The sequence below is a fragment of the Natator depressus genome, chromosome 14 (genome assembly GCF_965152275.1).
Source record: "Natator depressus isolate rNatDep1 chromosome 14, rNatDep2.hap1, whole genome shotgun sequence".
In the NCBI taxonomy this organism is placed as follows: domain Eukaryota; kingdom Metazoa; phylum Chordata; order Testudines; family Cheloniidae; genus Natator; species Natator depressus.
This window is the reverse complement of record NC_134247.1, coordinates 14,775,292-14,796,097: the sequence shown is the minus strand read 5'-3', so window position 1 is coordinate 14,796,097 and position 20,806 is coordinate 14,775,292. Positions and strand designations below refer to the sequence as shown.

At 40.7% G+C, this 20,806-nt stretch overlaps 1 protein-coding gene across 3 annotated transcripts in view; it reads left to right on the top strand.

Moving 5' to 3' along the window:
* Positions 1-19,577, top strand: part of GRB2 (growth factor receptor bound protein 2) — an 83,175-nt gene extending 63,598 nt beyond the window's left edge. For all 3 annotated transcript variants that reach the window (XM_074970632.1, XM_074970631.1, XM_074970630.1), the window contains exons 3-6: positions 4,089-4,186; positions 11,025-11,147; positions 15,184-15,352; positions 17,296-19,577. In XM_074970632.1, the coding sequence (XP_074826733.1) occupies positions 4,089-4,186; positions 11,025-11,147; positions 15,184-15,352; positions 17,296-17,481 (576 nt within the window). In that variant the 3' untranslated portion in view covers positions 17,482-19,577. The remainder of the gene's footprint in view (positions 1-4,088; positions 4,187-11,024; positions 11,148-15,183; positions 15,353-17,295) is intronic.
* The last annotated feature ends 1,229 nt before the right edge of the window (positions 19,578-20,806 follow it).

Genomic DNA, 20,806 nt, shown 5'->3' with positions numbered 1-20,806 from the left:
TTGCAGCAAAAACTTCATCAAAGCTGCCTTGCTGAACAGCCTTTCAGCAATGCATTGTCTTGGTTTCCATGGGCACAGATGGGCTTTTGCTGATAAGTGATCTATTATGGAACTAGGAAACTGACAGGTAGTATTTGAGCCACTATTACTGTAACACAGGGCTGACTACAAACTGAGACCATCACATGGCAATATTTGTATTTAAATATAATGGCTAAAAATATCCCTCCTCCTCCTTCCTCTCATGCACAAATGCTCCAGTGTAAAAGGAACACAGTTTTTAATTTCTCATTTGACATCAATAGCAGATTTGGGATTTGGCTGCAAAAGAAACTCAAGTTCATGTTTAACCAGAGAGCAGGAATGCTCAGTGCATTTCAGTGAGGATTACAGGGCTTCCACATTTCTGTAGGCTCCCCAAACCACCTTCATCTAGAACAGCAAAGCTTACAAAATTTGGTTTAACACTTTCATTTGGAGGATTTAGCTCTTTCTGTATGCCCTTCAGATTATTAGTTTGTACAATTGGTTGAGGTTGGGAAGCACTGTTACTGTACTTTACAGCATTCTGGTGAAACAGTCTGAAAAATTTGTGGCAGCTTTAGTGAAATTTAAAAAAATTAAGATTTCTTTTTTTTAAATAAATGGGATATAAAAATAATGCTTGGGATTATGGGATATGTAGGTTTGTCAGATTTTTCTCTGAAAATTTTCAGCAGCAAAATAGGTAACTGACGCTTTGTTACCATTTGGTTTCAAAGTTCACCCCCATTGAGATTGGGCCTGTCCTTACTCCTCAGAGTTGTTGTTTCAGGCTGTCTGCAGTCTCAGGAGAAACAACACTGCTTTAGTTTACTCAGTTCACATTTTTATTGTTGTGTTCACTTCCATGAAGTGTGGAGTTTTTTTAGATAAAAGCTGAAATTTTGCAGCATGCTTCTGCAGTAAGGGGTACAGTCCATGGCTGCAGAATTGTGGGATAAATTGGGCCTACTAAAAGAGCTGTTATCCGTTGAACTAATTATGTGGCTTCTGGCTCTTTGACAGTTCCACTGCTGCCATTTTAAAAATATTCCTTTATGCAACTCCTGCTTGGGTTAGTTTTTGTTTTTGTTTTTTTTAAATTGCATCTCGTGGCCTTTGGAGTCATATAATTGCATCGAGGATCGACAGCTCTCCCATCCTTCAGAAGCCAAAGACCAGTGTCCTTTGATTGCTATCACTAATGCATCCCTCAGCAATGACCCCATCCTGGCATTTGGCTCTGGGCCAATGTTAATGAGTACTCACAGGCATATAGAATTTGGATCTCCATATCTAAGCATATCTCTAGAGCCAAGATCAAGCTCATTTAAATCACGTATGTTTGAGTATTAGAATTTCAAATAATTTTTAATGCATCCTTACAGTTTTGGAAGTATTTCTTACTACTGAGCTATGATCCACCTATAAGTCTTCACTTTTATTCTAGAGGAGGGAAGAGGAGTCAGTTATGTTCCCTCAGTTACACACTATAAAACTTCAAAAAAATACAGCATAAGGGGAACTTAATGCAAGAACTTCTCAAAGTGCGATCTGTGTCATAGATTCTATGGTAAAAAAAATAAATAAATAAAAAGAAACGGCACATTCCCACAAAGTAAATATTCACTCATGGCATTCAGCATGTGCAGAACACTATCAAATACACCAATATAATTAAATGCAAACATGCTGCAAGTCAGCCTGCTGATGACTGCCAAGATATATAGCAACTGGAGCCTGACAAACACTAAAACAATACTTGCAAAACAAAGGAGTAGCTGCACAAAAGGCAGTCCAAAGAAAGATCCTTTAAAATTAAATTGTTTGAATGCACTTTCGTGTTATTTCTTATTCTTGAGTCTGCGTCATAGAAAGGACAACCCTTTCTGTGATACTCTTGGAGAGGGTGGACATTCCATGGCTGCTCAATGCCTATCTAATGAGTAGTTTGGTCTATGTTGTAGTGTTGGCAGTAAGGAAGAAATGGCCGTTAGATGATCATCCATTATTATTAGAGAACTGTTACTCATTTGCTAAAATCAGTCATAGTTATTCAGATTTTACTGTTGTCTGCTTTACTAGGGCCCAGTTTAATCCAGAGTGGGGTTTCCTTCTTATCCAGATCTAGCTATTGGAGTTGCATAGGTTATGATATTAAAATGCCACACAGTCATCAGCTACAAGGGCCTTGCTGAGGCACGTGCTAATAGCTTTGCTTTGTGTAATTCTGCTTCCCCCTTTTTCCTCCCACCCCTCAAAAAAAAAAAAAAAAAAAAAAAAAGTGATTAGATGGCCAAAACATCTGAAGTGGAAATAATTGCTAGTGAAAACAGGTTTTTCCTGAGAGGATTTCTCCATTATAGAGAAGGCTGTAAATCAACACAGATGTAACTTGTGAACTGTGTAACTGCTTTGTGGGTGCACCAGTATACCTTATTTTTCATACATTTCACACATTTTAGAGCCTAATAGTAGCATGTCCTGTTCCTTCTTTTGTCTTTCCTCAGCTTCATCTACCAAGGCAGCCTGCTGGTCCCTGATGCTTTTGTTACAAAGGGCCAAAGCCATCTCTGCATTTTTAATCTTCTAGATTGACAGCTTTTTGTTGTTTTTCTCCTGGATGAGTAACTATCTCTAGAGAGGTGATTTGGGAGGGAATAAAAAAGCATAAGGATGTTGGCCAAAAAGCATACCTTTACGACAAAAGTGTAAAATTACACACACGCTCACGCTCTCGCTCTCGCTCTCTATGTTGGTGTTGGTAAATGTGCTGTCAAATACTAATACAGTTGGACTTTGTCCTGTGGAGATTTCTTACCCTGTGGGGAAAAAGCAACTTTCAACCTAAGTGCCTAGGTTTTACTCCTTCCTGCCTTATCCATCAAATCCCTTTGAAATAAATTAAACAAGAAACAATGGGGATCCAAAGTATTTGGGAGTAAAGGCACTTAAAACACACAGTGTCCCTGGTGCTCTCTACTGTCCTTCATTAATACAGCCTCATCCCTTATGACTTTCTGGTCTTGTACTCATTTTAAAGTGTCGTCATAGTCAGAAAAGTGCATATTAAAAATTGGAACCTTCATGTTCCTACATCTGTTTGAAAAGTGCCAGAGTTCCGTTGACTCACTTTATTGATGTACACCTTGTCTACACTAGGGAACTTTACCAAAAAAAATTCACCACTGCTGCTCCCTGTTCATCGGGGTTTCGTTAATGGTAAAAACACCTGAAGGTGCCAGTTTTGTTTACAGTTGGGCTCCCAACAGTGCTACCATTAGGGAATTTTCAAAAAAATTCCCTAATATAAGCACTACTTAAAACCCTGTTGATCCAGTACAACCACAGGAGAGAGAGACTATCATCAGAATTGCCAAGTAAATTCTGAATGAATAACTATTACTGGTGGTAAAAGACAGAATACAACTTGTTTCTCAGATCACAGGTTGAATTTGCAGTGGTGGCAATTAACCAAATACTCTCTGGATTTATATACTGAACTTGATCTAGAGAAGTTGCTGAGGGTAAATATAGAACCTACAGACTATGGCTCTGGCTACACTAGAGAGCATACAGCGGTGCAGCTGCACCGATGCAGCTGAGCCTCTGTAAGCTGTCTAGTGTAGCCGCTCTAAGACGATGAGAGAGAGTTCTCTCGTTGACTTAATCCACCCCCACCGATTAGTGGCAGCTATGTCTGTGAGAGAAACTCTCCTGCTGACATAACTGTCCACTCCGGCGCTTAAATCGGCATAAGTTATGTCACAGAGAGGTGGTTAATTCACACCCCGAGCGACATAACTTATGTTTACTTAAGCTGTAGTGTAGCCATAGCCTATGACTTTCCTACTAAACCACCCAACTTCAACATTGAAGTTTCAGATGATTTCAAGTGACTTTTTTCCTTCACCCTGCCTGCTATAGCTTTCAAAGTGCATGGGGTGCATTGGAACAGAACAGCAGATGTCTATCATAAGAGCACCCTGGTTTCCTAAGCACATTTCTGTCTGTCCTGCTATAAACTAAAATATGGTAAATGGTTTCTTTGTTTTTGTTTCCTGTAGGTTTTGAATGAAGAATGTGATCAGAACTGGTACAAGGCAGAACTCAATGGGAAGGATGGCTTCATTCCCAAGAACTACATAGAAATGAAACCACATCCGTAAGTGGAGCATCACTGATCCCCTTCCTTCACTCTGCCTTGTTTTCATTTGCCCTTGAAGTAATAGGGAGGGCTGCTGAGCACATTGTAATGAGTGCAGGACCTTAGTCACTGGCACAATCCTATGGACTTTGAAAGATATAAAGAGGTTACTACTGGCGACTGCATCCAGAAATCAGCCCTATTGTGATGAATCTTAATTGCACAGCTCCTAAAGTTTGTAGTAGTGGGACTTTCTCCTGCATACCTCTTGAGGAGCAAGGGGAAAAAGTGTCCTGGTGGAATCTAACTAACTAAATAAATTGGCTGGAAATTTCACGATGTTGTCAAATCTGGCAGCCAGAAGAGCTTCAAAGTCTTATGTATTTTCCTATATTTTTTTGGTAAAAATAGGAGACTATTTAAAACCCAATCCTATATTAAGAGACTGTCAAAGTTGTATGGTTAAGCGCTGCAAAAATCAGAAATGCCATGTGTTTCACCTTAACTCTGCCCTTTATGTATTCGATACTTTTGCAACGTAGATTTTAACAGAGTAAGAGTGAAAATTGCTGGCATGTCACCTAAATAAAGCTACTTTTGTAGGTAAACCTTTATGATGTGAAATGTCCATGCTAAATGTACCAGTGTAGTTACTTGGCTCCCACTTCCAGGGAAGCCTGCCTTGAGTAGCCTCTCAACACATGTCCTTCCTCAAATACTGAAGAACAAGCACATAGGAACAGTACTGTTCCATGACTCTGGCTGGCCTCTTGATCATTTCTTTTCAGACACTTTTGCATCTTCTCTTGTTCTCGGGTTATACTGAAATTCTAGCTAGTTGAAGTGCTTGACAAGAAAGCAGTAGCTCTGTGCAGTGCAATTCTGTCGAGCAAAGAATCTTCTGGGCAGTCCAATAAAAGCTGTCACCGGGGTTTCTAAACACTGTGGTGCTGCTTTTGTCAATAGTTGGCTTCAGTATTTAAATAATAAAGAAGAAATTGCAGTTAAATATTGAACAGAAATTATTTCTGTGGGGCCTGCCTTCCAAACAGAAGGATGAAGATTCTCCCAGTAAGTGCGCTAAGAATGTGGTGAGGAATATCGCAGTAGTGGTAGATCATCTAGGTAGGAAACATGGCAAGAGGTCAGTTAAGACCTGTGAAGGGTCTCTCTAACCATTTAAAGCCTTGTCTATGCTGGGGGAATTCTGTAGAAATTTTCCGCTGTTAATGCTTGTTCAGCTCTGCTGGTGTCAGTAATGTTGGGAGCCCTAATGTAGCTGGCCTGCTAGTGATTTTAAGCACTGTCAATTATATTTCCTCTGAGCAAGTTTAGATGAACATTTAAATTGCTGATAGAAGCCAGTGGCCCATGGGCTCCCATCATTGCTTAAGCATAGAGCTAAACATGTATTAGCAATCCTGGAAAACTTTCCCATAATTTCCCTAGCGTAGTGCAGACTTAACTGTGGTACTGGGCTGTACATGTAAATAGATTAGCAGCATAGGTGCTGGAATTAGGAGTGCTAGGGGTGCTGCCGCCACCCGGCTTGAAGTGATTTCCTTTATATATAGGATTTATAGTTTGGTTCAATGGCTCTCATCACTCCCACTATAAAAATTGTTCCAGCGCCCTTGATTAGCACTTCGTATAAACAGCAAGTTGCAGGCAACTGAACAGGGACTTGAAAGTGCTAGGTTCTTTTGTAGGACCAGAATCTCAAAGGGCTTGTTGTGGGTGAGCAGTATGGAGACTACTTCAGTCAAGAGGGGTTGGAAACTAAGGAGCTGTCTATAAAACCTGGAATGATTTTCAATTTAAGACCTGTCATAGAGGGTGGGCTTTAAATCCTACAGTTCAATAGCAAGCCTTCAAATGTAATGTGGTGTTTTCCCCAGATCACATGGTGCAAAACTTCCAATTTGCTTCACAATTATTAACAAATGAAGCCTGAAAGAAAAGAATTACTCCTCCAGTTGCCAAATTCAGAAACCCTTATAAAACAAAGGGTAATTCACACCAATTAATACAGTAGAGAGAGGTGAGATACTCAATGAAGAGTAGCAAGAAGCTCTGGGAGGGAGACTTCCTGCTATGCTCAGCTCTGCATTTCATTGGCAAGGCTTGCTTTTTGGGGTTGCTTTCATGGTGTGGTTTGTGTTAGACTTTTGGCCTGTACATCTTAAGTGCTTGTGCATGCATACTGGGTTATTCACACAGATCTTGTTGGAATATCTCTTCACAAACATTGTAACTTTTATGTATGGAGGAAATACAGCCAAGCTAAATTATTGCAATGAGTGAGGCCAGAAGAACTGCCAAATTGCTGCTTGCACAAACAAGAAACTAGTCTGTATGCCTGGTGAACTTGGTATTTTACCTATCAATGCATCCACCTCCAGCCTTGCAACATCAGCAGTAAAATCTGGATTTGTTTGTCCAGTCCTGACTGGACAAACTTCACGAAACAAAACATTTGTCTCCAACTTGCTTTGTAATTAACAGATCTAACCATTCAGAAGGAAATAGTGGAAACCACTGGAATAGTAAAGGAGTACTTGTGGCACCTTAGAGACTAACAAATTTATTTGAGCATAAGCTTTCGTGAGCTACAGCTCACTTCATTGGATGCATTCAGTGGAAATCCGGTGAAGTGAGCTGTAGCTCACAAAAGCTTATGCTCAAATAAATTTGTTAGCCTCTAAGGTGCCACAAGTACTCCTTTTCTTTTTGTGAATACAGACTAACATGGCTGCTACTCTGAAACCTGTCATTGGAATAGCGTGGATGGGTTTTTTTTGGTTTTAAATTTTTTGGCTATTCTGAGGATTTTGCTAGTTTTTGAACCAACCTACAGAAAAGATTTGTGTGCAATATTCTGTAAAGCCAGAAATTTTATTGGTGCCTTGGATGTGTGCTCCTGAGCAGTCAAATATGTTTCCGTAAATACAAATTTCCTCTTTTTTTTTCTTTTTTTATATGTGAAGAATGCCTGAAAAGTATTTTTATGATTTGTGTTTTTGATTGCTTTTACATTAAAAATTCAGGTCTTCTCTATCCTGAGAAATCTGTGGATGACTAGAGAGCTAGTAGAATTATGACCTCACAAGAGACAAAGCTGAGCCATTGTAAAGAGGATTTTTAATAATTTTTTTCACCTATTTAACTCAGATACCTGGGAAATTATTAAAAAATGTCTGTGCTGAGGATTCGATTCAAAATTGTTTCTCTTCAATAATCGGAGATATTTCTTAATGTACGTTTGAAATCTCTAATGAGCCAGCAAAACCAGGGAAAACTAATGTTAATATTTCTGATTCAAACCAGCCCCCCCCCCCCCCCCCCCAAATGCACAAAAACATTTTTTACCTTTTGCAGGTCAACTTTAACATGGTGATAAAATGTCAATCATATCTGAGTAATTGAGAATTAGAACAAAGCAATCACACAATAGTGAAAATCATAAGCAGAAACTATGGAAAGAATCCTCAAATTCTTAATATAAAACTTGCAAAGTGCAGTATTAGGATAAAGTAAAATGTAATGCTTTACTATTACCGAAAAGCGAGAATGTGGGAAACAGAACCCCCTATCAATATCTTGACTCAGTGTGTTCTGAAGGAGTCCTAGATAACGGTTGCTCACAACTGATTTTGAAAAAAATACAACACACTGATGTGATGGTTGTAGGAGCTCCCTCTGCTGGCTCTGTGGCAACAAAGTGCTGATTTCAATGAGGTTATTGCAAAAACAAGGCAATATTAAATTTGTTAGTCTCTAAGGTGCCACGAGTACTCCTTTTCTTTTTGCGAATGCAGACTAACACGGCTGCTACTCTGATAGCAGCTCCTTTGCTATTGGATACAGGGTGGGGGTGGGAATTAGCCTGTCCTTTCTGTTTGGGGGGGGGGAAGTGTAACGCGCACGCACATGCACGCACACACACACAAAACTTACAGTAAAGTAATATACATGTAGTTGATGAGTAATGTCTGGGATTTGTAATAGAGGATGTTTCCTCCAATCTGAAAACTCTCCATAAATGGAACTACTTGGAGTGAAGTTAAAATTTTCTTCACAAGTTTTCAGTGGTGGAAACAATTTTCAGACATGCTGCCTATAGCAAAAATATCCCTATGAACATATCAGGTGTCCTTTACGTCAATGATGTCATTTATATACTGTGCATTGTATCAGACAGACACCATAGGCAGATGGTGAGAGGAGCTGGGGCTGCCAGTTACAGAAGAATCTGCTCATGGTGTGGTGAAGTCTCTCTCCCTCTAGATCATGCCTGATCCTGGAGAGCAGAAACTATTATTCCATCTCTGAGGATTTCACAAAAAACATCAACTAAATGAAGGCCAGTCTTACAGAGATCTGTGTCCTCCCTGCAAAAGGAGACCTTGGTGTGGGAATGGAAAGGAAGTTCTTTGGAATGGAAAGGAAGTTCTTTGGTATGGAGCCCTTGCGGTTTAGCCATGAAATGGGCCCCCAACAGGAATACCCCGCATGCTCATGTATTGTGGCAATGAGTGTCTCTTGACCCAGTTTGAGATAACTATCACTCAGCATTTTAGCCATTCTGTCTCTAACTGAAGGTAGCTCTGGTTTTCCCAACACAGCACGTGCCCAACATCCCAAACCCAGTTTGTTTTTGCTGTTCTTGGACTGGAGTCTGGATTAGAAACCTGTGATCAATGAGCTGTGGGCAGCACCTAACAGACTAGGCCTGTGATTTAATTTCACCCTGGCCCAGGAACAGCCAGCTACTGACTGAATGTAGTCACTTTGCTCACTGCAGTTCTGTATGAATTATTCATAATCACCTGATCCAGGACAGGCTGGAAATTGTTCTTTGGCACAAAATGCATTTTCCATTTGCGCAGTAGTGGTGCGGAGCTCCTATTAAGGCGTGAAAAGCTCCTGTCTCAACTATTTACAGCTATATTGTGAAGTGTAGCCTTTGAAGAAACCTGTGGGTGAAGTCTGCATTTCAATTTATTTAAAAGCGGAATAAATCTTGTTGCTTTCCCTTAAGTGCTACTAAAGCGACAGTTGTTGTTTTTCCCATAAGTTTTCTTTGCTTAATCCACTATAATCTATTGTGACCCAAGACCCCCTTAATGCCAACTGGCAAGGGAGTTACAGGAATACACTGATTCTGGTGTGTGTGTTCACCAAAGAATGTCATGTGAGGTCTTAAATGACAGCCGGAGTCACATTGATCATTAATATAGTTGAGAAATGTATATACAGATACTCGGGATATATATACTGAAAATGTGTTTTAAAGTCTGTATCAAGGCCGAGGTGAAAAACAGGTCTTCCTTGAGACAGGAGGTAAGAAATGTAACTCTCCTGGGATGTAAATTAAGCATTGTAAACCAATGCAATGGATGCCCGTTGATGTACAATGTGAGATGTTAGTGAAGAGATGTGAAGTCAATAGGGAAGCAGCACACAGGAAAAGAAGGCCATGGGTGGTTATCCTCTTTGAGTATAGACAATGAACTTGGGAGGGTGGGTATATGTCAAAAGCAAAGAAGACAGTGCGCTGCCATTCATGAAAACAGGATAGCTTTGGTTGAAAACACTGCTAAAGAGTTTGGGTGAGATAAATTCCTTCTGACAGTAAGGGTAACCTGGAAGTTTTGTCTCTAGAGAGCATGTTACAATTTTGTTTTATGTGTAACTGTTTGTTTCCAATATTTTTGTTCACTGTCTCCTGAATCTCTAGGCTTTGATGATAAACTTTGTTTTTGTTTTCACATAAATATATCTCAGTGCAGTGGTTTTACACTAAGTGCTGTCTTGAGCTGAATCTTAAACTGGTGTATATACTGTTCCTTTGGAAACAGGAAGCCTGGTAGTTCTGTGAGTAGCCAATGTCGGGATGAATATCACAGGGGAACGCTTCAAAGGGACTCAGGGTCTGGGATACATTTATTGTTAATCTGCAAGGCAAAGGAAGGGCTAGCATTGCCCAGAAGAGTGTGCTGGAGGGGCTGACTGACTGGTGGTGTTTGAGCTGATACCAACCTAAGCACAAGCAAGACTTCTCCTCACTTGTGGCAGGGAGTGACAAGGGGACTCACCTGTCCTGGGAACCCCAAGAACCATCACATCTGTCTTTCAAAGTGTCTGCTTTGCAAGTCAGTACAGAGGCACTGCATTTTTCCTTAGCAAACTCAAGTAATAAGAGTGTGTATAATTACTTTCTATTGACCCACGTAGATGCAGATTTCTTGGTAGTCATTGGTTAAACTGTGTATGTGCAACATGGGGAAGCAGAACTGGGTATCTTCTGCTTCAGAAACACAGGCCTCTACACCTGAAGTTGTACAGGAAGATTTCTATTAGCACTTGGCTTGCCCCAAAAGGGGAGCTGTTTTAGTCTAACAAAAACCAAACAAAAACAATAAAGTTATGGGACCTGATTACCAAAATACTCTCCGGAACCATTCTATAGCCTTTAGATTTAGTTAAGTAACTGGACAGATTCAACATCATCCAGGTGGGGCACAGTGCTACATGGTTTCCTACAGTAGTTTCTCTTTCTGCTCTTTTAAATTCTGCAATTTCAGTGATTTAATTTACAGACATACCGAGTCATCCCAATATAGTAGAAAAAGGCTAGTGTAAAGCCCCTCCTGGTGGAATCGTGGCAGCCGTTGCTCTCAAGATGAGGGGGCAAGCTACTTGTGCCGGTGAAGGTTCTGTAGAGTAGTATGAGGGTGCAGTTCAATTCATTACCATTCTTTTGAAATCACTTCACAGCTATGTACACGTCCAATCCTGATTTTTTTCCATGGAGAGGGGATTGACTTTAATTCTCATCTTTCTTCTTCCACAGATGGTTTTTTGGGAAGATTCCCCGAGCAAAAGCTGAGGAGATGTTAGGCAAACAGAGACACGATGGTGCCTTTCTCATCAGGGAGAGTGAGAGTGCTCCTGGGGACTTCTCTCTCTCAGTCAAGTGAGTAATGCTCTGTAGCATCCAGTGTGCTAATTAGGACACCCCTTGTGTGATAAAAGTACAAATGAGTGTTCCTATTTTTCACCTCTGACACTGTTTCCCACATGTGTAGTAGCAGTTCTTCTCTTCCAGTGACATGCACCCATGCTGTCTTTTGTAACAATAAATATGGGTGCTCTATCCTACTAAGAGTTACATTGCTGAGATTATGGTAACAAGATATTGTCCTGTTTTGTGTGAAACGATATACTGGTTCAGTGGTGAGAGCAGGGGAATGGGACGACATGACTCAATGGATTCTGAGGAATGATGATATACTGTTTTTCCCTCTTTCTGCTCTTCTTCTTTACTATTCTGAGGCTTTAATTCTTTCCACCTTCTGCTCTTGCTATCTGGCACCTTTCAAATGTGCAGTTTTTCATAACTCTGTGGGAGGCACATATTTTGGGAATGTCCTTATTCTCCAGCATAGAGATGTGGAGTTGTAAAAATGGAGCATGCTTCCCATCTCTTGTCAGTAGATTCCATGTTGGCACAGACCTGACTATTTCATTTTGGAGATGTAGCTGTGTTGCAAGGAGCTATGTCATAAAATAAAGGGAAGGGTAACCACCTTTCTGTATACAGTGCTATAAAATCCCTCCTGGCCAGAGGCAAAACCCTTTCACCTGTAAAGGGTTAAGAAGCTACAGTAACCTTGGTGGCACCTGACCCAAAATGACCAATGAGGGGACAAGATACTTTCAAATCTGGAGGGCGGAAGGAACAAATGGTTCTTTGTCTGTGTGATGCTTTTGCTGGGGACAGATCAGGAATGCAAGCCTTACAACTCCTGTAAAGTTAGTAAGTAATCTAGCTAGAAAATGCGTTAGATTTTCTTTTGTTTAATGGCTTGTAAAATAAGCTGTGCTGGAGGGAATGTATATTCCTGTTTTTGTCTTTTTGTAACTTTAAGTTTTTGCCTAGAGGGATTCTCTATGTTTTGAATCTGTTTACCCAGGTATTTACCATCCTGATTTTACAGAGGTGATTCTTTTACCTTTTCTTTAATTAAAATTCTTCTTTTAAGAACCTGATTGATTTTTCATTGTTCTTAAGATCCAAGGGTTTGGGTCTGTGTTCACCTGTACCAATTGATGAGGATTCTTATCAAGCCTTCCCCAGCAAAGGGGGTGTAGGGCTTCGGGGGAGGATATTTTTGGGGAAGACATCTCCAAGTGGTGTCTCTCCCTGTTCTTTGTTTAAAACGCTTGGTGGTGGCAGCATACTGTTCAAGGACGAGGCAAAGTTTGTACCTTGGGAAAGTTTTTAACCTAAGCTGGTAGGAATAAGCTTAGGGGGTCTTTCATGCATCTGTACCCTAGAGTTCAGAGTGGGGAAGGAACCTGGACAATCTATTTAATATTTTTATTACAGTAGCATCTAGAGATGCTTATTTAAATAGCTTTAACAGTAGCTTCTGTGTCAGTATCAGTCTCTCATATTCCTTCACAAGCTGGGAGAGCCCCAAGCGGCTGCCGTGAAATAGAATGGAAATGTTACAAGCTTTAACAGTATGGGTCATGTACTTAAATGAACAAACTCTTGTCCTTTAGCAGTTGATGCCCTTCTTCCCCTCCACTTCCAGTTGCATGCCCTTTGCCTGGAAGAGCTGAGCAAGATATCCTTTGGAACCTAAGCATCATATTTTGATTATCCAGCTGAGGTTGCTACAGAATACCGAGTTTTCCATGCCCACCAAGCACAGTACCTCAGGAGTGTTTCCAGCCCTTTCCTTCTGTGATTACATTCTGGACCTCATGTGTGGCAGCATAGAGTTTTGCCATCATGCTGGCTTGTTTTAGCAGTGCATTTATATTTTGCCTTTGGCACAATAATCAGATAAGCTGGGGTACACAAAAGGCGACATGAATTACCAGAAACGAGATGTAAATGGAACCTTCATTCCAGGAAGCATATTTCTTTACAACACTAACAAATGTATTCGAAATGCTGGGAGACCACGGATCATCTCTGTCTGCCTAGTAGCTCAGTGATAGCTCACCTACCGATATATTTCTCAGTTTGGGGATTTTTTTTGCTGATTAGCTCTTGTAAAGGCTTACTAAAACCTTATCTGCAGGATCTGAAATGGAAAGAAACTGACTGAGAAAGGGAGACTTGAAGCATTAGCCATGAAATACTTGCTGCAGATTTGACATTTGCTCATAGCAACGGTAGACTGTACATCTCCAGGTATTGAAAGACTAAACATCAAATGAGAACTGCTGCCTGCATTTGTCATTTCTTAGAGCTATAAAGGGAAAAATGGTATAATTCTGTCTACATGTACTCTCTATTGGTAGCCTGTTTGGATCTCCTCTTCCTTCAGAAGAAAATTATTGGAAGCAAGAGACAGAGGTTTTTATTAAATATCAAAACTTCTGTCTATTCGCATACCAAAAGATGTAGTTAAAGTTGAGTTAAAAATACTGCTGTGTAAGTCTATAGAAGTGTTTTGGGTTTTGTTTTTTCTTGTAGCACTAACAGGCTTTGTGTGGGGAGATTTTAATTGAGCACTTGTTCTGAAGTTAGACTTCAAAATCCCAAACTCAACCACCCAGAAGGGATGGGAAACAGAAAGGTGCTGTTGTGCAGCAGCAACCTTAACTCCTCCTTAACAAAGTATTTTATAAGTACGTTTCTTTTGTTTTTAAACCCGTGAGAACCTCCAGCCAGCCTGACTCATTCACATCTCTATCAACAGAATGGGTTTACTCTCTCATGGCTGGGATATCAAGCCTTAGTAGACAATGTTAGACATTCTTTGAGTCTTGGGGAGTTCAACTCAGGTGCTTCAGAAACAGCCAGCACCAGAAAAAGCCTGCATGCATGGCAGTCCTCGAGTCATCTCTTTACTTTGACAAAATGCCTAATCACTACTAATAAAAAAGCAAGTTACACCATGCACACAACATGCACCTATGGCCTCTACAACTCAAACATCCCACGTGATCTCCCCAGGAGTACAGGTGATTATGGTGTACATATTTATGATGCACATAGAATGCCATCATTGGTAGGGAGCTGTATCTTGGGAACCTCTTGACCACATTTGTACCATAGATCTTGATGGACTTTAGAGAGATTTGAAAATTTGGCTTTAAAGCAAAACCCTGTTGCAACCTTAAGTATGGAGTATCTAGTTACTCTATAGTATTCCTTTAACAGGTCCTGTCTTCTGTAGCTTCTTTTTTCGCCCTTTTCTGTCAGCACATAAAGTGGTAACACCTTCTACAGTCTTAGCTGTGCTGATAAAAAGAGACCGTTATCAGCTATTTATCTGGAATCATTTGAAAGAACCAGTTTTTCATTCCCGTCCCTAGAAGTAAAACCTAAATCTTCTGCTGACTTCATGTTCAGCTCTTTCACGCCTGCCTGTAATATGCATAGGGGATGTTCTGGAAAGGTGGCACTTTATTTCTATAAATATGGGTTCAATCTTGGCTCATATTGTGAGTGGAATGTTTCTGGTTCCAAGATGACATTCTTCCAGCCCCATACACTTGTCTTTGTTGAGGTGGGAGAGCAGCCATTGCTTTAGGTCAGGACTGAGTGCGTTGGCATAGCTATATGGAAGGAGTTTGCATTCCACCTGCCTGCCATTCTATTTGCCTCTCCAGCCAGTATTTTCATTCCCTCTTTCATGAAAGCTATCGTCACAAGCTTTTTTTTATAGTATTTATTTATACTTTTAAAACACACCCCAGACACTGATAATCTCTATGATCCCTTCTTCCCTGTGCAAGGTCTGAGGAAATGCAAAAGCTTCTTTCCACCAATCCTTAGCTTGCACAGATGACAGTGGGTTAGTGTATCTCCAGAATCATTTGAGACCTAGGTTCACAGCCGTTAAGAAGGGAGACATTTTTTATGCTAGTTATGCTTGGAATTGTTTTCCTAGATTTAATCAGTTTCCATTCATGTCATTCTAGGAAGAGAGACTCAGTATGACTGATACATGCAGTCTGTCTTCTCTCCCTCTCCCACATCCCAGGTTTGGAAATGATGTGCAGCACTTCAAGGTGCTCCGAGATGGGGCTGGCAAGTATTTCCTTTGGGTGGTGAAGTTCAATTCTCTGAACGAGCTGGTAGATTATCACAGATCCACTTCTGTCTCCAGGAACCAGCAGATATTCCTTCGGGACATTGAGCAGGTGCCACAGGTAAGATGGTGGGGGAGAGGAGCATTGCCACTATAACCAAAATGGAGAGCTTTCTGTCAACAGCCCAGGGTCTGAAGGATTGCTTGAATTTTCAGCAGGAAGATGTGGGGAGAGAGAAGTTAACCTTTTAACTTTCCCTTTCTGATGTAGAATTGTCTGCTTGTACAATTCTGAGTCCTGGATTCTGCAGACTAATTGTACTGAAAAATAAATGCAGCCCTTCTGCCTTCTTTTGGATGGGCTTTGTACCACTATGAAAAAGTTGTAAATCCCCTTTTGTTCTGGCAAAGGATGTCCCTATGACTTTTTGATCATTCAGGTCACATCTTTAAGAATAATTTTGGATTATGCCTATCCTTCAATACATAAAGCACCATAGTGAGGCCGTGTGTTTGTTCCCACCAGTAGAAATGGTCGTAATCATATGTTATATTCCCTTCCCCCTGCTGCTTTCATGGAATTTTGTTTGAATTAGTTTTTAGCCAGCAGTGCCCTCAGCAGTACACTGCATACCCTCAATATCTTAATGCACATTCCCCTTCAGAAGCACACTGTAGAGAATAATTAAGGATATTGGTATATGGAACTTATCTCCTCTAGGTTGCTGGTTTGAATCTAGTACAAACTGGTAGTGACTAAAAGTTATGGTCTAATGGAAGTTCTTGGTTTTAGTTCAGCTCCCAGGCACACCAAAATACCATCACAGTTGGCAATTGGTGTCTGTTGGGCTCTGCAAGAAGACCATCTCACCATTAGATGTGGCCCCTCCAGTCCAGGCTTGAGACATGCTGGAAAGGCTGAGTGGGGGAAGCTTAAGGTATGTCTAAACTAGAGTGTGAAGGCATAAATTCCAGTTTGAGGCGATATACCCACAATAGCTCTGATAACCTAGCGTGCTAAAAATGGAAAATGAAGCTGCAATGGCATAAGCAGCAGGAGGCTTTTGCTGCCCCAAGTATGATCCTGTCTGAGTCCAGAGGTATGGACTTGGGGCAGCTAGCCCCTCTCATGGCTCGTCCTACCATGGGTACACATCTATTTTTAGCATGCTAGCACAATCAGAGCTAGTGTGGGTGTGTGTCTCCTCAAGCTGGCATTTACACCTTCCAGCTCTAGTGCAGACATACTTTATGCTGCTCTGTCCATGCTGTACCTAGTCTATAGATAAACAGGACATCAGGGCTGTTGGACCAGTATTAAATTAACAATATCAAAAGAGAGAGAGCTGAAAAATACAGAAAAAATTAAAATAAAAGTACTTCCTAGCACCATAAACTCATTTTTAAAATGAAGCTTTCGTTTTCATGAACACAGTATGCAGATTTGCAGAAAACATATTGGATAAAGTCTGTCCAAAAATCTTCTCTCAACATGAATGAATGGTGGTTAGAAAACTTGAAATGGAAGCATTTAAAATTTCAGTGTGATCCAACGGTCATTGTTTAGGGGGAAAATTAAGTGTCACGGGTTAGGGTTGGTTAAGAATACTCACTGAATGTTGTGATCTGTGTGGGAAGCAAACTGAGGAAGAATAAGAGTAATGAAGCTGTTGGGACGCAGAAAGGAAATGGAGAAGAGGGACAAGGATGCAGAGGTGAAGGGAATATCTAGTAGCATATACAGTATGGGCCTCTGATACAACATGGTCACAAAGGGGTGTCTTACAGTGAAAATGCCCAAGAGACTCCACCTTGTAGAGTTTTATTGTAACTCATTTATTTAATTTTGACCATTTTCAAAGGCCTTGTGTATTCTAAACTTATCCTTTGAGCATCTTGTCACAGTTGATGAAAGAGGCAATTTGCAGAGAAATGAAACAGCCCAAATATTTACTAGTGGCACCTGAACTCTGTTGCAGAGGTAGAATGCAGCCTGTGAAACAGGGACAGTGGGAGATTTGTATGCTGTGAATGACTCTCACTCTTGGCTTTTTCCCCATGCAGCAACCCACATACGTTCAGGCCCTTTTCGATTTCGACCCCCAGGAGGAAGGTGAACTCGGCTTCCGCCGTGGAGACTTTATCCAGGTCCTCGACAATTCTGATCCCAACTGGTGGAAAGGAGCCTGTCACGGACAGACGGGCATGTTTCCACGCAACTATGTGACCCCCGTGAACCGGAACATCTAGAGATAAATATTAGAGATTATTTAAAGAAACCAGAGAAACAGTAAATACACATACAGAGTCTAACTACAGCCAGTGATCTAAAATCACAAGATGGTAAAACCTGAATCACTTCTTACCACAAAGTGATCTTCCTTCTCTCAGTATGGAACTTTGGGGGTGGGAGGGAGAGTTCAACTTACATGCCAAAATTTACCTTTAAATTAAAAAAAATTAACAGATTTCCTCAGCTGCTCCTGGGTTGTCCCATTCATTCACTCTTCCTTTTCCCCCCTCCTCTGTCCATCAGTGCATGAAGGTTTAATGCTATATAAAGTCCTAGCCATGCTGATAAAGGAAAAGGGAGAAACTCTGCTGGTATTTTCTCTCTGAGCAAACAGTCTTCATTTGACATGGAGGGACTTGAGAGAAGAACCAAATCCACTGTCCTGCCTTTAAAAAAACAAAACTGCTTTTTGCCTTCAGCATTCAGCTCTTTTTGGTTGGGAAAAAATGGTGTTTTCTTTATTTTTCCTTCTCCATAGCCACTCTCCCCTCTGAGGCTCAGCAGCTTCAGAGCAGAGTGGAGGAGACCAGCTTTTTTTCACAAGTCAGAGCGGCTCTGGGAAATTCCAAACTACAATCAAAGTCTGTTCTCTTTTATTTTGGTGACACCTTTTTTTCTTAAAGGTGTACGGTTGAGCACAGTCTGTAATTTTTTTCCATAGTGCCTTTTCCCTTATTTCCTTTTTTTATTATTTTTAAGTTAAAAGGACAGTCCAGAGGTTTTTTTCTGCATACATGTAAATATTTTTTTGAGGGGGAGAAGGGGTAGTTTTATCCGTGAATATAAAAAGACATCTCCAAAAAAGATGGAGCTTTAATATTTGTATTACCGTCTGACTTTCTTTATTCCAAGGAAAAATACAAGGCATATACAGTGTTGTAAGTGGCAGCACAGGCTGCTCAGAGGTGGGGAGCTGCAGCCAGGAGCCTCAGGAAAAAGGGGAGAGAAGGATTGCCTCATTAGGACTGTTTATAGAATCATTTAAAATGTAGGATTGGAAAGGACCTCAATAGGTCATCTAGTCCAGTCCCCTGCACTGAGCCAGGACTAAGTATTATGGGAAATGGGCAAACATATTTGGGGGTGAAGGTGGGCGATATTCTATCGAAGTACCATGATGGGAGAGAATAGTGTGGAGGTGTCTGACGAAATGTACGTTCCTCTTGACAGGAAGCTTTATATTACAGGGAAACCTCAAGAAATAGTACTTAAGTACACTTTAAGGTATTAGTGAATGTCCATACGTACGCATGTAATCAAGAGTCTGGCTCCCTTTAGGCTGGGGTAGGGAATATTTGCAATCATGTCTTCTTCTTGAAAAGAGGGGGTGGCATCACTGTACTCCACTTTGTCCCTACCTCCTCCTCCTCATGCCAGTGTTACACAATTTAAGAAGTTGATTCTTACTTTTCACTCCCAGTTCACAGCAGGCTGTGTGGTGACTGCATTCCCCCTTCCCTCACCACAGTGGCATTCGTTAATGCCATTAGCTCCTCTGCCAGAGCAGTTTGACGTTGATGTGGACAAAAAGGAGATAAATCAAACTGCAGAGCTTTGTGCCAATCTTCAGTTATATTGTTTCCTCTTGGCAGCCCTGTGGCTGAACCCTTCACCCCAACGATGAACCCCAAAACTGCAACAGAGATCTCCTGCCCAAGTGGAGATGTTCCTGTGTTGGCGGGTGCCTTTTTTGTACTAAGTGTTACAAATGTTTTATTCCTGAGATGGACTCTGCCTTACACTTCATTTCTCCAGCAGATGAAAGAGAGAGCTACCCTGTAGAGTATTACTTTCTCTCCCTGTCCTTGCTAGCTGTCGTTCACTTTGTCTTCTTTCTAAAATGATTGGAAAAGGAATCTATGGCATTCTACACCTGGACCATTTGATTGTTTCCTTATTTTGAAATTGGTGTATATCATACAGCCTTGCAGACATATGTCTTGTGTGTACATATATTAAAAAAAAAATCAGTGTTTAAATAAAAAGGCCTATGTACTTAATCCTTTAACTCTGCAGCAGCATTTGGTAGATAGTAATTAACTGTGAATAATAAATATACAATGAATTCTTCACTTTAGCATCTGTCTGTTATTTCCATTAACTGAGCAAAACATCAGCCAGTCAAACTAATTTATAACGTGTAATTCAGTGGGAAGGAGGAGATAGCTTAGTCCTTCATCCTACCAAGATAGATAAATTGAGAATTGCATAGGTTAGCATGCATGGCCTTCTGAGTTCAGATAAAAATCCTGTCGGCTGCTTGCAGACATTAAAGATCCTTTGTCCATTATCTGAACAGTAGGTGGAGCCTAGATGTTTTTGTTCCTTGCTCAAAACTTTTTATTGATCTCTACAAATGGGCATGAATTGCTGACACATATTAAGGAACCAGTTGTGGAAGATGCTTTGGTGTATCCGATCTGACTTCTGATTGATAGTCTCTGAGTAGTTTATTGCTGCTCTTTTACTGAAGGACCCGGGGGAGGGGGGGGTTTACTGGAATCTGACTTGTGAGAACAGCAACTGTATTTCCAACTGACAAATGAGTGTTTTATTTTTTTCCTGCTCGATTTCCACCTCAGCCTAGCTGCCTTTATGGATTACACCGAATTATGAGAGTTGGTTCCAAAAGCACTTTCAAATGGGACCTGAATGGCTTGCCAGGATCATGCTAATAAGCTGTATGAATGCAGTGGTGGAAATGGTCCTTGAAAACCTGTCTGCATCAATATCAACCCTGTGTTCTGTGTAGATTATGTTCACAAACTCCATAGTGGGATTTAAAGCACAACAATTGAAAGGCTGACATATAAGCTCCTTTGAGTTGTCAAAGAAAATTCTTGTTTGGTTAGGAATTCTTTCACCACATCTGTTCTGGAGCCTGCTGTCTCTGGCAATATCTAAATTATCCAGTGAGAATTTTTCATTGTTTTTCCTGAGTTGTGCCAATTATGTTAGTCAGTATCCCAACCAACCTTGCAATGATTTGCCTTGTGACTTTGAGTTGGACATCATTTATAATGTTGAACTGGGACACCTTCACATTCTCAGTGGTCTTTATCTTCTGTTGAAAGTTTAGAAAAATTCCTTATGGCTTGTAAAGGAAGCAAAACATATTTGTTGCCATTTTGTATGGTTGTGTAATATTAATGATGGTGCTTGGTTCTTGTTTTTGGTCAAAACCCCTTCTGAGTAAATCATGTATCTGTTTAAGGTTCTCTCTCCCACATGCACATACAACCACCACCATGGGTGCACACATACACCCCCTTCCCCTGACAA